This window comes from Cucurbita maxima, unplaced genomic scaffold (assembly GCF_002738345.1).
Source record: "Cucurbita maxima cultivar Rimu unplaced genomic scaffold, Cmax_1.0 Cma_Scf00028, whole genome shotgun sequence".
Lineage (NCBI taxonomy): Eukaryota > Viridiplantae > Streptophyta > Magnoliopsida > Cucurbitales > Cucurbitaceae > Cucurbita > Cucurbita maxima.
This window is the reverse complement of record NW_019272044.1, coordinates 264,870-278,923: the sequence shown is the minus strand read 5'-3', so window position 1 is coordinate 278,923 and position 14,054 is coordinate 264,870. Positions and strand designations below refer to the sequence as shown.

The window sequence follows — 14,054 nt, the reverse complement described above, 5'->3', positions numbered from 1 at the left end:
GTTTATAAGGTCTTAATTTAAATAAAAATTTGAATGGTTCAAATTAATAATATAATATATTAAATATATTAAATAAATAGAGAAAAATATATTTAATTGGAATGGTTTAAAATTAATATATATATATATATATATATATATTAAATAAAAATATATATTTGAAATTTGAATGAAATTCAAATTAGTTAAATATATATTAGGATATCTTATCCCATTAAATATGATTTGATTAAAATATTATATTATAATATATTAAACATTCGAATATATTATTTGACAAGGTAACAATCCTGAGAAATAAGACATTTGGGTTGAGCCAAAAGTTACTCCATCTCTTACATTTTCTTAAAACTCTTATTCTCCGATCTCTTTTGGATTTTCTTTTGAGAGTCTCCTACAAGTCATGACCTTGGGATCAAGTTATAACAAGAAAGATCCGGTAGAATGTGGAAGAAGTTCTATGTTGTTGGAATACTTCATGGAGTCTTGAAAGTTACCGTTTCTATAAATGTAAAATTCTTCCTCTCATATTTATTGTTTTCTTTTAATTCTTAATAAAATTAAAACGGTTTCTGCTTCCGTTATATGGATGAATAGTCCATTCCCTTCCTCTTCAACATTCTAGATCTAATCGTACCAGTGGTGTAAATTAGCCCTACCACCGTCCTTCTCATTGGTGCATAATGTATTCCATGAATTCACACTTCGCAAATACGTGACTGACCTAACTCACATGGTATATTACGAATCCTTACAGATAGACGAGGACCTAAGTTACGAATCCTTAAACTTAGGACCCTTATCTTGGTACCTCACCATCTCCATTTCTTTTATTTTCTTTTATTCATCCCAACCCACATGTTATGTTCTAACCTCAAATCTTGAATTTTCATATTGGAGCTTGTCACTTGGTCATCCATATTCTTCCGTCGAGACTTTCTCACTAATAAAACGGTAATGCACCTCCATATGATTTGTTATAACATGAAACCTCAAAATTTCTTCTAGGCAAACTGCAAATTGGTTGTCGCAATTAAGTGATATTGGATAGTCAATTTTTTGATGCAAATCCTCCATTAAGAGTTTTAGCTAGATACTTTCTTGACTTGCTTCAGGTGCTACTATGTACTCCATTTCTATAGTTGACAATGATATTGTTTGTTATCTTTTGCTGCACCAAAAAATTGTTCCCGATATGAGCTTGAACACATATTTAGTGATTGATCTTTTGGTATCCTACATAGCTAACATCATAGTATCCAACTAGCTTGCAGTTTTCACTTCTTTTGTACAAAAGATCGTAGTTGATTGTACCTTTGACATATCTGATCTGTCGAACCACATCCAAATGAGGGTTTTTCAAACTTTGCATGTAACGAGTAATGACTCCAACTGCATTCTCAAATTCTTTTGGTTGGTTCATGTAGATCTTCCTATCCAATTCTCCGTGTAAGAAAGCATTCTCCACATTCATCAACCATAATTTCTAATTTTTATTTGCTACAAGTACTAGCGAAACCCGTACGGTAGTGGCCTTTGCCACTGTCCAGAACATTTCACCATAGTCTAGTCCATATTGTTGAGAGACCCCTCGAGCTACAGGTTGAGCCTTGTATCTCTCCATCGATACATTCCATAGATGCTTTATTTTATAAACCCTCTTGCAAAAGATGGATTTGACATCTCTTAGTCCTGACACTAGTTCCTAGGCTTGATTTTGCTTCAATGCAATAAATTCTTCCTCAATTTCCATTTGTCAAGTAGTATTTTGTGATGCTTCTTCATACGGCTCTAGCTCTTTAACTTCGTTTTCTATAATAGCTGTGTTTGTATACTTTGAATTTGGCTTTTGGATTCTTTCAAACCGTCTAAGTTATTGAGATGTCATTTTTTTTTCCACTAAGTTAGCTTGGTTTAGTTACTTCTTGTTCACTAATACTAGTGTGTCACTTGGATCTTTAGGCGCATCAACACTTAACCAAATGTGTACAATTTGCTCCCTCCATCTACTGTGGTAAAATTTTTTCAATGTTGTCCTAGGGCACTAGGCTTCCAATGAGTCACTCTAATCGTCAATCATGTGGTTTGAGTATCCTGAATCAATTATCCAGTTATTCTTGTAATTGATATATTTTTCCATCATCATCGTTAGCTCGTCTTCTTCTATGACATATAGTACCTCTGCATCCCATTCATCCTTCATCTCCTTTTTGGGAGTTGCCATATTGCTTTTGACGGACTTTTTCTTGAACCAACAATCCTTAGACATATGGCCCTTCTTCCTGCACATGTAGCAAATACCTTCAAATTTCTTCCCTTAAGAACTTTTGTTGTCGTTCTTCTGAGTCCTCCAAGATTGTGTAGTTTCTTGGTGACTTCTTCATTTGTCACCATTTTTGTATACATGTGTCTTATTGTTGCTTCGACTTTTACTTGTGTAAAGCGCCTCTTCTTTCACTCTTCAGTGTAATGCCTCCCATTTGCTTAGTCATGATATCTTGGTTGGCTAGCAAATTTTCAAACTCTATAAGTGATGGTTAAACAGTGACATCCTTGTACAACAATAATAAAGCTTCTACGTTATGATCGCAATCCATGGATAATGATCATCTTCATTCGAGTTTCTCCAATAACAGACTTTGGATCTGGCTCAGTAATAATCTAACATATTGAATTGATCCTATGGAAGTACTAAGCAATCGTCATGTCAGATTGATAACAGCTCATCCTCTAGAAGTTGTAGCCTCGTATCGTTCTTCTTTGAGAACATCTTGAACTTGTCTCATACTTCTTTTAGTGTCTTGTAATCCCAAATGTGCTCTAACATCTCTTCTTTGATTATGGTCTTCAAGACTTGTTTTGCCTATTTTGATTCTCCATTTGTGCAATGTGCCATTAGGATTCTTCTCTGGCGACATAGTTTCACTCCTGCCGACGATCTCCCATAGTTCATGTCCTTGTACGAAGGACATCACATGTTGCCCACGTGTTGTAGCTGTTGTTGAGTTTCTTGATTCTTCCAACGATTTGAAAATCACACATCGTGTTGGTTATACCATAGTAATACCAAACGAGTTTTTTTGACACAAAACTTGTAGAGTCACAAACTACTTACGACATAAAGAAACTCAGAAATAATAACCCCAAGAAATTATTTTTGATGTGGAACATCAAATAGAGCTGCAACTACAAAGCATACCGATTAAGAATTTCAAGAGATCAGACAACTTATACCAACCTCGCTTTGGTATTAGATTATCAAATACGCTCTTTGTGGGAAACACTCGCACTCTTTATTAACACAAATCGATAAGTAATTACAAGATACTTTGTAGAATACTATTACACTGTTTTACTTGGGATTATTGAGAAAATCAATGGGGGTGGAAGATACTCTGTAGAATACTATTACACTGTTTTACTTGGGATTCTTGAGAAAATCAATGGGGGTGGAAGGACACTCTTTATTAACACGATAAGTAATTACAAGATACTCTGTAGAATACTATTACACTATTTTGCTTGGGATTCGTACAATTTTTTTCTTAAAATATCTAATCATTTATTCTTAAATTACATAAATCATTATTCTAACATAATTAGGTATATTTATTCTTAATATACCTAAATTATTTTCCTAAAATATTTAGACAATCCCTTCGTAAAATTATTAGATTTGTGTTCAAAATGGGAGATGCACATTATCATGATGTACATTAACGTTATCAAGGGATGTGTTCAAAATGGAAATCAATCTGAAGGTTGTAATGCTGAGGAGTATACTGCCGAAAAACCTATATACAGAATTTTTGCATGATGAAAACCCATTCGACTTGAAAAGATGGAAATCAGAATGATGAAACTAGACAACCCTCATCTGCAACTTCTCACATGACACCCGACAAGAAACAACTAAACCAATCTCATTTGTACGTTTTAGTAAATACAAATGACATACAACCTTTCATAGAGTTGTTAGTATCTTTTCAATACTTACATAGGAAATATAATTTTTCCAGAAGAAAACTGATGCAATACGAATAGACAGACACCCATTCAAAATTTCTATATATATGTGTATATTATTTGACAAACAATAAGATTACTACGTATTAAGTGGGAAGCTAAGTACATCCACATTCGTTCAACTGGATAGGACAAGCAAGCACAAATTGTAGGATATGTCTCTGAACTGTACGCCTAATCTCAAACCCTCATCAGGTACGCAACTAAACATCCCAACACTGCCCCAGCAAGCACCTGCACCCAAAGTCATGTCAAAGTCTTAGATATCAACCATACAATTCCCAAAGGGGCAATGGGAGGGAAGGAGACTCAGAAATTGGGATAATGTCTCAAGTGCCAAGCGTGTGGAAGTTGGAAAACCTTTAGTAATCGATGAAGATCCCTCGAATGGCAACCGAAACACAGACCATATCAGTAACCAAATATGTTGGATGAATAATGCAGTTTATAACATGATATCAAACTCAGTCGTAAAATAGTGTGAATACTAAAAAGAATAAACTATGACGACTTGAAAGGCATTTGACGAAAAACCTGGAGCGGGGTATGGCCAAGCGAATCCCGTAGAGGTCTAACGCTTGAGACAGGATGCTCGGGAGGAAGTTCACAGACAATCTGATTTAATAGCTGAAACATACACGCAAGATATTACATCAAGCAAGGAAAATTATGATATAGGTAGCAGATATGAATTTAATATGAAATGGATCCTTTCAAAGGATACAAACTTCTCGATGAAATGGGTTTTTCAAAGCCCTTAGCTAAACAGCATGAGTGCTTTGTGTAAAGGGCAGGCTGATTTGAAATTTTCAAAGTATGCCATTGATTTCAAAAGACCATTGACAAATAAAAGTGTTTTCATACGAATCAACAACCGTACTTCAGCTTGGCGACCGGCATGGAGTCTAACACCAGTAGCATCATACATTACCTGTCAATTATCGTAGCACGTCGTTAGTACAGGAAGCATAAGAAAAACAACTGGAATATCTGTTATGTAAGAAGTGATGAGTAAGAATCATCCACTGGATTTCTTTTTATCGTCTCACTTATTAATGTCGCAGTTTTTGGAGTAAGAATAGGAAATGGCTGTTGACCAGCTGTTTTCTACAATAAAGGGCTAACGTGATTACATCTCGAGTTCTAGCTTTTCTGGGATTGGCTCAGTTCATCTTCATTAGGAGAAATATAAAAACTCGTTTTGAACTATAAAATAGTAAGCCCTGATTTATAAAGAAAAGAAGTTGACAACGAGATGGATACACAAGTATTCCAACACCAGAAGCATCTAGAATCTAGAAGTAGATGTTAAGACAAACCCAAAGATCTTTTAATTTATAAGAATGAGACACAAGTATGCCTCTCCTCTGGCTTGTAACCGTCTGCTCCCCCTCCAACCACCATGCCCATAGCCATCCAGCCTTGATGAAATTACTCCAACCGATCAATCACCATTGACCACAAACTTCTCTCTATTGCTTGTGATGAACTTACCTGGTAGTCGTGCAACCTCCCACTGCCTATTGCTTTCATGGAGTTCCTTCAGCTAGCCTCATCTTTCATCGGCCATCACCCAATCTATCCTTACCTTCATTTGATGCCTCTATCTCTCTTCAACCTCATCAACCATTATCCCCACAGCCTGAACTTTTCTTATTGGAGCTCACCTCACCCTATTTATTCAACCATCAATCCATTCACCCACCCATCCAACATAACACTTTTCCAACTGCATACCCCTCACCCTTTTCCCTTCTCTCGTACCTTCACCATTTGACCCCAATTCTGAGTAAACATGGTCTTTGCATTATTGCTATCCCCCCTCTACCACAACCAACTAAAAAGAAATTATGACAACTTCTGGGAAGAAATTCCAATTTAAGACGGAATTGCAATATCTCCATACCACTGTCCACTATTATGATAAAACAACCTCACCGGCTCTTTTGAAGGGAGAATCGGTTGATCAATGAAATTTATCTCATGGAATGTTCAGGGGCTGGATCATGGAGAAAGTGACCTTTGATCAAGAAAACTCTTCATCAATCCAATCTGGGAATTGTTTTTCTTCAGGAAACTAAAAAATCAGAGATCGGCAATTATCTTGTTAAATCTCTTTGGAGTTCATCTCATATTAGTTGGGCATCACTTGATTTGATTGGAGCCTCTGGGGGTATCCTTGTTTTGAGGAGTGAACCAGAATTTTCAGTGCGAGAGGTTATCCAAGGTCACTTCTATATCTTTGTTCATGTTTTGATGGTTGACGGTTTTTCTTTTTAGCTTTCTGTTGTTTATGGGCCACCAGTAATGATGTCCGTAAGAAATTCCAAGTTGTGATTCTTTGGGTGCAAGTATGTCTCCTGGTACAAAAGATTTAAAATGCCAAATTTTTAAGTTACTCTTGGAACACTACTAAGCATGATGTAATGGTCATGCTTCATGATTTCTATTCTTCTGGAATTATTAACGTGGGGTTGAATGAAACTATCATTGTTTAATCCCAAAGTGAATTGACTCCCAATCAGTCTCATTCCATGTGCTTACAAGATTATTGCTTGTGTTATTATTGAAACTGGTCTTTCCTACTATTATTGCTCAGAATCAACTGCCATTTGTAGCTAATCCACAAATTCTGCATGCTTCTTCATTGGCCAATGAATTGGTTGATGACTGGAATGTCTCTCGCAATAAGGGTATGGTTCCAAAATTGGACCTTGCAAAAACATGTGATAAAGTTGATTGGGATTTTTTGGACGTTATTCTTCATGCAAAAGGTTTTAGCTCAACTTGGAGAAAATAGATTCGTTGTTGTATCTCTAGCATGAACTATTTGATTACCATTAATGGTAGAGCCAGAGGTAAAATTGTCCCTTCTCGGGACATTCTTCAAGGTGATCTGCTTTCCCCTTTTCTCTTCATTTTAGCCTTTGAGTGTCTTAGCAGATTAATATCTCATGATGCTCAATTGAGTGTCTTCATTTTAGCCTTTGAGTGTCTTAGCAGATTAATATCTCATGATGCTCAATTGAGTGTCTTCATTTTAGCCTTTGGCCTTTGAGTGTCTTAGCAGATTAATATCTCATGATGCTCAATTGAGTGTCTTCATTTTAGCCTTTGAGTGTCTTAGCAGATTAATATCTCATGATGCTCAATTGAGTGTCTTCATTTTAGCCTTTGAGTGTCTTAGCAGATTAATATCTCATGATGCTCAATTGAGTGTCTTCATTTTAGCCTTTGAGTGTCTTAGCAGATTAATATCTCATGATGCTCAATTGAGTGTCTTCATTTTAGCCTTTGAGTGTCTTAGCAGATTAATATCTCATGATGCTCAATTGAGTGTCTTCATTTTAGCCTTTGTGTGTCTTAGCAGATTAACAGAGAATGTCATACATCAACCTTTTTCCATCTTGGTGTGTTATGTGTTCCGCAGTTTCAGAGAATCCTAGTCACCTATTTGCTCGCTGTATTTTACTTCTAGATACTGGGATATTATTCTCGCTGCTTTCGACTGGTCCATACATTTGCCTAACACCATCTTTTATTTTCTTGCTTCAATTTTGGCAGCTACGGTTGGCTCTTAATAGTCTTTCTCTGGACAAACAGAATATCAGAATTTTCCGAGATACTGAGATTCCTTTAATTGCTTTATGGATTTACTTCTGTTTCATGCGATGTTTTGGAGTAAATGTAAATACCCTTTTAATACTTATAACCTCTTTGTTAATTTCTCATTGGAGAACACTTTCACATAATTTACCTATAGGTGTTTCGGGGTTTTCTCCACCTATTTCATTATCAATGAAATTGTCTCTCTTCTCAAAAAAATATAACTGTCATACAGGGCATTATAACTTATTGAAACTTCAGTTTCTGAAATAATTCTAAGAGGATGGATCAACTTGAACCAATGCCCACTTGGTTGAGGGAACATGTTTTATGCTAGTTGAGCTATGACCATGTTTGTCATTCTAAGAGGATGAATCATGTGGATGCACAAGGATGCTTCTCAAAATTTAAAACAGTAACCAATAGAGATATTTCTAGATGCAACGATGGGTCTTTGTGTTCATAGAGAAAACAAGTCTTGAATTTCTGTCAATAAAGAGTCCTTCCAGAATTGAAAGATCAAATAAAAAGAAGGCAGTAATGAGGGACAAGATATACCAAAACATACCAGTCATTAATTCTATTTGCTTCAACAGTTTCAGGAATTCAAGGAATATAAAAATCACCCACCCACTAGTAACTTAATTCATAGCAACCAAATGACATACAAGGAAGCTACGGCATACAATTGATATCTTTCTAATGTACCATACAAATGTAGTGTGTATATATATAAGTCGAATAAGAATATTACCTATATGAATATAGATTATATAATTGAAATCTTAACATATTCATTTACATCAAAATTTAAATCCTTGATGACAGCAGACGCATGCCAATTGAAGGCTTCATCTTAGCTGCCAGAGTATGTTGAAGATATTTGATCTATGTAAATATTGTTGCCACTGCTGTATCTAAAGTACCATGTAATCCCCTATGATGAAACATGGTGTATCATGGCAATTTGTTGATCTGAATATCATAAAAAGTACTAGGTACCGATACTGAAATTCCAAAAAAAAAAAAAACAAAAAACAATGGAATTCTCTAATTTAATCTCCCAAGGAACCAAAAACTAATTGATGAAATTTTGGACAATTAAAGATTTCTTATAACTTCCAAGGAGAGTCGTGATTATAGATATTCATTCATACAACGTTTGAGATTATCAAACAGAAAACAACAATAAAAGATATCATTATAGAAGTTAAACTCAAATTATGAACAAGACCTGGCAGTTAAGTACGTACAATGCATGCCAAAACCAAAGCAAGTGCAAAAGCTGGTCCCCCAGTTCCTTCTTGCAAGCCAATAGCTACAGCTAGAGACATTACCGTGGCCGAATGTGATGAAGGCATTCCACCAGACCCCAGCATCCTTTTGGAATCCCATCTCTTCTCTTTGAACCTGCACAATCCATTATATTATCAGTGAAACAAGAAAGAAGCGGCAAAGGAAGAACAGCCCAGTATAGCTCTAGGATTCCGTTAACTTATTATCTGTTGCTAATCAAATAAATTGTCTCCTATATCTGTAAAATTACAAATTTGAGTCCTCAAAAACTCATTTTAATTATAATATTGAATTAACTAATTATTCAAAACAATATTTGTATTGTATTTGGATCATGTGACCCAAAAAGCGAAACAATTTGGCATATTTTTAAATTTAAAATTTACTACCAAACACAATTTAGAAACAATGAAAACATAGAATACAACTTGGTTTTCTGTTAAATCCCTTGTTTTCAATTTTTGTTATCACTAACCTAACACACTTCTCAAAACAAATAATAAAGACAGGCAAAAACAAACAAGGATGAACCTTAATACTAGTTCACATAACTCACCATTAAGCTTGATGAAATGATTTTGTACACACTTGTAATGAAACCGATGGGCTGCAGTTTTTAACCTTATTCGCCCTTTCTTTTTTGTGGATGAAGCAAACATAGGCCTCATTCAGGGTGTTGTCCAAGATCCCTCTTTCAGAAAACCCCTTAAAAACTCGTGCAAGGTCCTCTTTTATTACTTCCCGATTATTTTGAGATCATATTCCAATTGATGCCTTCAACAAAGGCCTTCGGCCCGACAACTGGCGCATAGAGGTTCGAGAAAAAATCCCCCTCGATCTTCTCGTCTCCCTTGAGCACCTCCCCTTATTATTTTCCAAAGAACCAATGAAATTTTTATTTTTGCGCCCATTCGCCAAGAACGGAGTGTTGCAACCTCCCTCCTTGGCCCATCTCACTTCAGCTTTTTGCCTCCAACTGGTGGTTTCTTTCCTTACTAACTCTCCTCAAATTCCAGTTTTAAAGAAAAATGTTCCTCTTTCTGGGTTTCATATACGTTACCTCCTCTTTAAGGTTGTCAAAAGCATTAATTCTAGCCAACACCTCCTTTTCGTCCTTAAAATCCCAGAGACCTCTTTGTTCCACAATTTAATAGTCCTTTTGAGGGCCATCAGCTTCCTCATGAACCAAACACCTTCCCAATTTTTAGGGCTTTCCACATTCCACCACGAAGAAAAAGAACATTGAAGGAGGGGTTGTCCAGCCACATGTTCTCAAATCTGAAAGGACATGACCGCAGTTTGGTTGCATGTGTAGTCTAAAGAGGAAGTTCCCCAGCATAGCCTTCGTGGTGTTGTTTCATTCGCTTAATAATACTTTTTAGTTAAAAACAAAAATGGTTTCATTTGTAAATGAGAGACTTGAACACGCCTCTCATCAATAGGTGAATTAGAACATACCAATAAAGATGGAAAATAAAGGGGAAAGAGGATACACTACCTATAACCATAGGAGCAAAGCCATCTTTCCCATAAAAAAAATCATCCATAAATTCCAAAAAAAAAAAAAAATGATCATATGCTTTTCTAAAGTCAACATTAACGATTGCACTCTCCTCCTTCATGACTCAATACTATCAAATGCCTTTCACTTTCAAAACCTAGTTACGGATTTGTTTCCCACTCACAAAAGCACCCTGGATGGGGAAATAATGTTGGGAGGACCTTTTACATTCATTTTGCCAAAGTTTTAGATATGATCATCTAAAGACTAGAGACCATGTTAATAGACCTACAATCCTTGACTTCCCTAGCATCCGACTTCTTTGAAATCAAGTAAATATAGGTTTAGACGTTTTGTTCATGGTTGCAACCCCCACATCTCTCTCATAGAATTCAATGAACACCTAAAGAAGTCATATTTTATCAAATCTCAATCCACAGACAAACTAACTGGCCAAGAGACTAACCTCATTGCAACTAAACATTGTGGCCTTAATAGACTAGAAACCAAGCTAATAGACCTAAGATCCTTGAGTTAACTAGCATTCGACTTCTTGGAAATAGAGAAATATAGGTTTTGACATTTTTTTTAATGATTGCATCCCCACACCTCTCTCAAAGAGTTCAATGAACACCTAAAGAAATCATATTTGATCAAATTGCAATTCTCTTGAAAGAAAGATATAGACAAAATTTCTGGACCAAAAGCCTTACCCCATAGCAACTACATTTGTGGCCTTAATAGACTAGAAACCAAGCTAATAGACCTATTGACTTTCCTAGCATCCAATTTCTTTGAAATCGAGCAAATATAGGTTTTGATGTTTTGTTCATGGTTGCATCCCACACACCTCTCCCATAGAGTTCAATGAACACCAAAAGAAATCAAACTTTATCAAACCCAATTCTCTTGAAAAAAAAAAAAAAAGCCACAGACAAACTAACTAGGCCAAGAACCTTTCCCCTCGCAACTAAACATTGTGGCCTCAATTCTTCCAGCTAGAATAGTAAGTTCAAGGAAATTCCATTCCACATTGCTAATTGGGGTCCCAGTCCAAACCAACTACAAATAAGTAAGGAATAGCATTAGACGCATGCAAGGTAGAGAAGAAGTTCCAAAAATCCTCTTCAACGACAATCTTTGATCACTACACTCCCATCCTCCAACATCAGAGAAAAATACAGTTCCAAGATCTTTTGGCACTGACCATTTTATCAAAGTAGGAGGTCCTCCAATCTCCTTCTTTGACTCATTTTACCCTAGACTTTTGCCTCCATTTTGTCTCTCTGCTAGTGAGAACCTCAAAATCCCCTTCGAGACAATTTCATTCCTCCCTCATTTCCTTGCTTCAAGGATCAAGAGATTCCCTTTACAATCTGATACATACCAGTTTCATCAAGAAGCACACTTGAATTCACTCTAAAGAACCAAAATCAATTAATTCCGATATAGAACAAAACTAAAATTCATGAATTGAGTTTAAACAAATGTTCTCTAATAAAATTAAAAAATTAACCTAATGTTTATCGCATTAACTTTACAAGAATCTATTCCCTTGAAGAGATTAGAACAGTGGGATACCAACCCAAGCTAGAGAAGTTACAGAAACATAAATGGAAGCTTAAAAAAAGTTACAATGCAACAAAATTTCAAAAAGAAGGTGGGTGTAATAGAACCCTAAATCTGATTGAGGGGATTAGAGCCCAGTTTTCAAAAACACAGTGAAACCTAACCCGACGATCTCAAACAGACTCATAAATTAACCTTGGAGACAAATTAGGAAGGCATGAAGTAGAAGCAGCATAAGATAGCAATTAAGAAGAAAGAGTAGCAGGAGAAACGATGGAATAGAGAGTACCAGGTAGTGAAGAGCTTGAGAAACTGAGCGAGCGCGAAGGAAAGGAAGGCAGAGAGGAGAGGAAGATTTGAGGGGAGAAGTGAAGGCCTGTACGAAGCGTCGGCTGCTACGATCACTTCGTCCATCAGAGGCCGGAGCTTAGAGAAGAAAGAAGAAGAATGAAAATGAAGAACGCAGCAGCAGATGGAGCGTGGTCAGTGGTCCCCGTTTTTAGGCCCAAAGAATTAATGTGAGAAGTAAATAAATAACAAATACATCTAATTTTGGTCCAATTGGTTGATCATATAATAGACATTATTCTCCGGTTCGATCAACTATGGTAGTTCTAGTGAATTTTACAAGATTGTTCGTATAATTTGTAGATTTCAAGTATTTGGAGCAAACGGGAGTGTTATTGCATGCATTCATGAGTTAATTGGATTGAAGAGTTCAAGTCGTAAGAAGAGCTGTGGCGGTCAAAAGACTCGAGGGGACATTGTTTAGACACTATTGATGATGTATCAACTCCCAAAATGCACCAAGCAACCCAAAAGGCCCAAGGCCACAACACGCACATGTCCATAACTTACTTCACGAAACTCAATTGAGCAAATACGTTATTTTTTTTTATTATTATTATTTTGCTTGAGCCATTCCGCAAGAATGTGGGTACTATCCCTTTGAATGTATAGGAATAAGTTTGAAGAAGTTTGGTAGTATGTAGGTCCTCAAATAACAGCATGTTTCTTGGGTATTAGTGCGTTTCTTCTCCAACTAAAAGCATAGATAGATAGTCCTTTACTTCTCGTTCAGTAGTCCTATGGTCACTGACTCTAATTTAGCTAGAATTATTGTGAATTCCCATATGAAATTGAGGTAAAAATGCAATTTTTGGAGCGTCTATTCTCACCATCTCAGACGAGTTCAGGGCAATCTCAGTCGTTGGATGGCCTCGTGCGAAGGTCCTAAGTGTAACCTTGGCCATTTGGAAAAAAGGGAAAAATTCAAAGGAAAAAATTTATTTTCACAATTATTATATTCTAATAAATTCTCTCTCATTGTTTTTGGACACTTTTTCTTACGATGGATTGAGATTCTCTTTATAATTAAAAATTAATTTTTTTTACATTTTTGCCATTTTCTTACTCCTTAATCTTTTTATTTATTTATTTATTTATTATTATTATTTTTTTTGTATTATGTAATAATTTATTACAATTAATCATCTGTATACATGGAAAGTACTCATTTCATGTCGGTGTGCATGAGAGTTGGTCTTGTTTTTTTAATGGTTCTATGTTTGATTTCCCGATACGGTATCCACAATAAGAGGTTACTTACTGATGACTTGTCTTGTCTGTACACGATTACAAGTATTTATTTTAAAATATCTTTTCAAAATTAAATTAAAGTTTTCCTGTAACAGTCTAGAAAGTTGAGTCGTTATAAAGTTTTTCATTATCACAAACAATATATTTTCTTCAAAATATCCGCTTCCAAAGGTGTGCTCAAAGAGAACAATATCTGCTAGCGGTGGATCTGAGACGTTACAAATGGTATAAGGTGTGCCAGCCTTCTTGTTGTTCCCCAAAGGGGGTAGACACGAGGCGCTGTGCCAATAAGGACACTAGATCCCAAAGGGGTGGATTTGGGGGCGATCCCACATCGATGGGAGGAAGGAAAGAGTGCTAACGAGGACGCTGGGCCCGAAGGGGGGTGGATTGTGATGTCCCACATTAGTTGGAGAGGAGAACAAACCACCATTTATAAGGGTATGGAAACATTTCC

The 14,054-nt window shown here is 36.1% G+C and overlaps 1 protein-coding gene across 1 annotated transcript; it reads right to left on the bottom strand.

Annotated features, from left to right (window-relative positions):
- Positions 1–3,939: 3,939 nt before the first annotated feature.
- LOC111465129 (uncharacterized membrane protein YuiD-like) lies at positions 3,940–12,516 on the bottom strand. The gene is made up of 5 exons (XM_023109434.1): positions 12,288–12,516; positions 8,886–9,042; positions 4,907–4,957; positions 4,561–4,653; positions 3,940–4,260 (listed from the first exon to the last, which is right to left on the bottom strand). Exons 1-5 carry the CDS (start codon positions 12,410–12,412, stop codon positions 4,207–4,209), a joined length of 480 nt encoding a protein of 159 aa, XP_022965202.1. The 5' UTR covers positions 12,413–12,516; the 3' UTR covers positions 3,940–4,206.
- Between the last annotated feature and the right edge of the window lie 1,538 nt (positions 12,517–14,054).

Bases quoted from the DNA above. Each gene is read 5' to 3' on its own strand.
- LOC111465129 (XM_023109434.1), bottom strand. From the start codon at position 12,412: ATGGACGAAGTGATCGTAGCAGCCGACGCTTCGTACAGGCCTTCACTT. The intron at 4,654-4,906 runs GTACGGTTGTTG...TGTATGTTTCAG, and splicing joins ATGCCGGTCGCCAAGCTGAA to CTATTAAATCAGATTGTCTG. The intron at 4,261-4,560 runs GTTTTTCGTCAA...CTTTGGGTGCAG, and splicing joins TTGGCCATACCCCGCTCCAG to GTGCTTGCTGGGGCAGTGTT.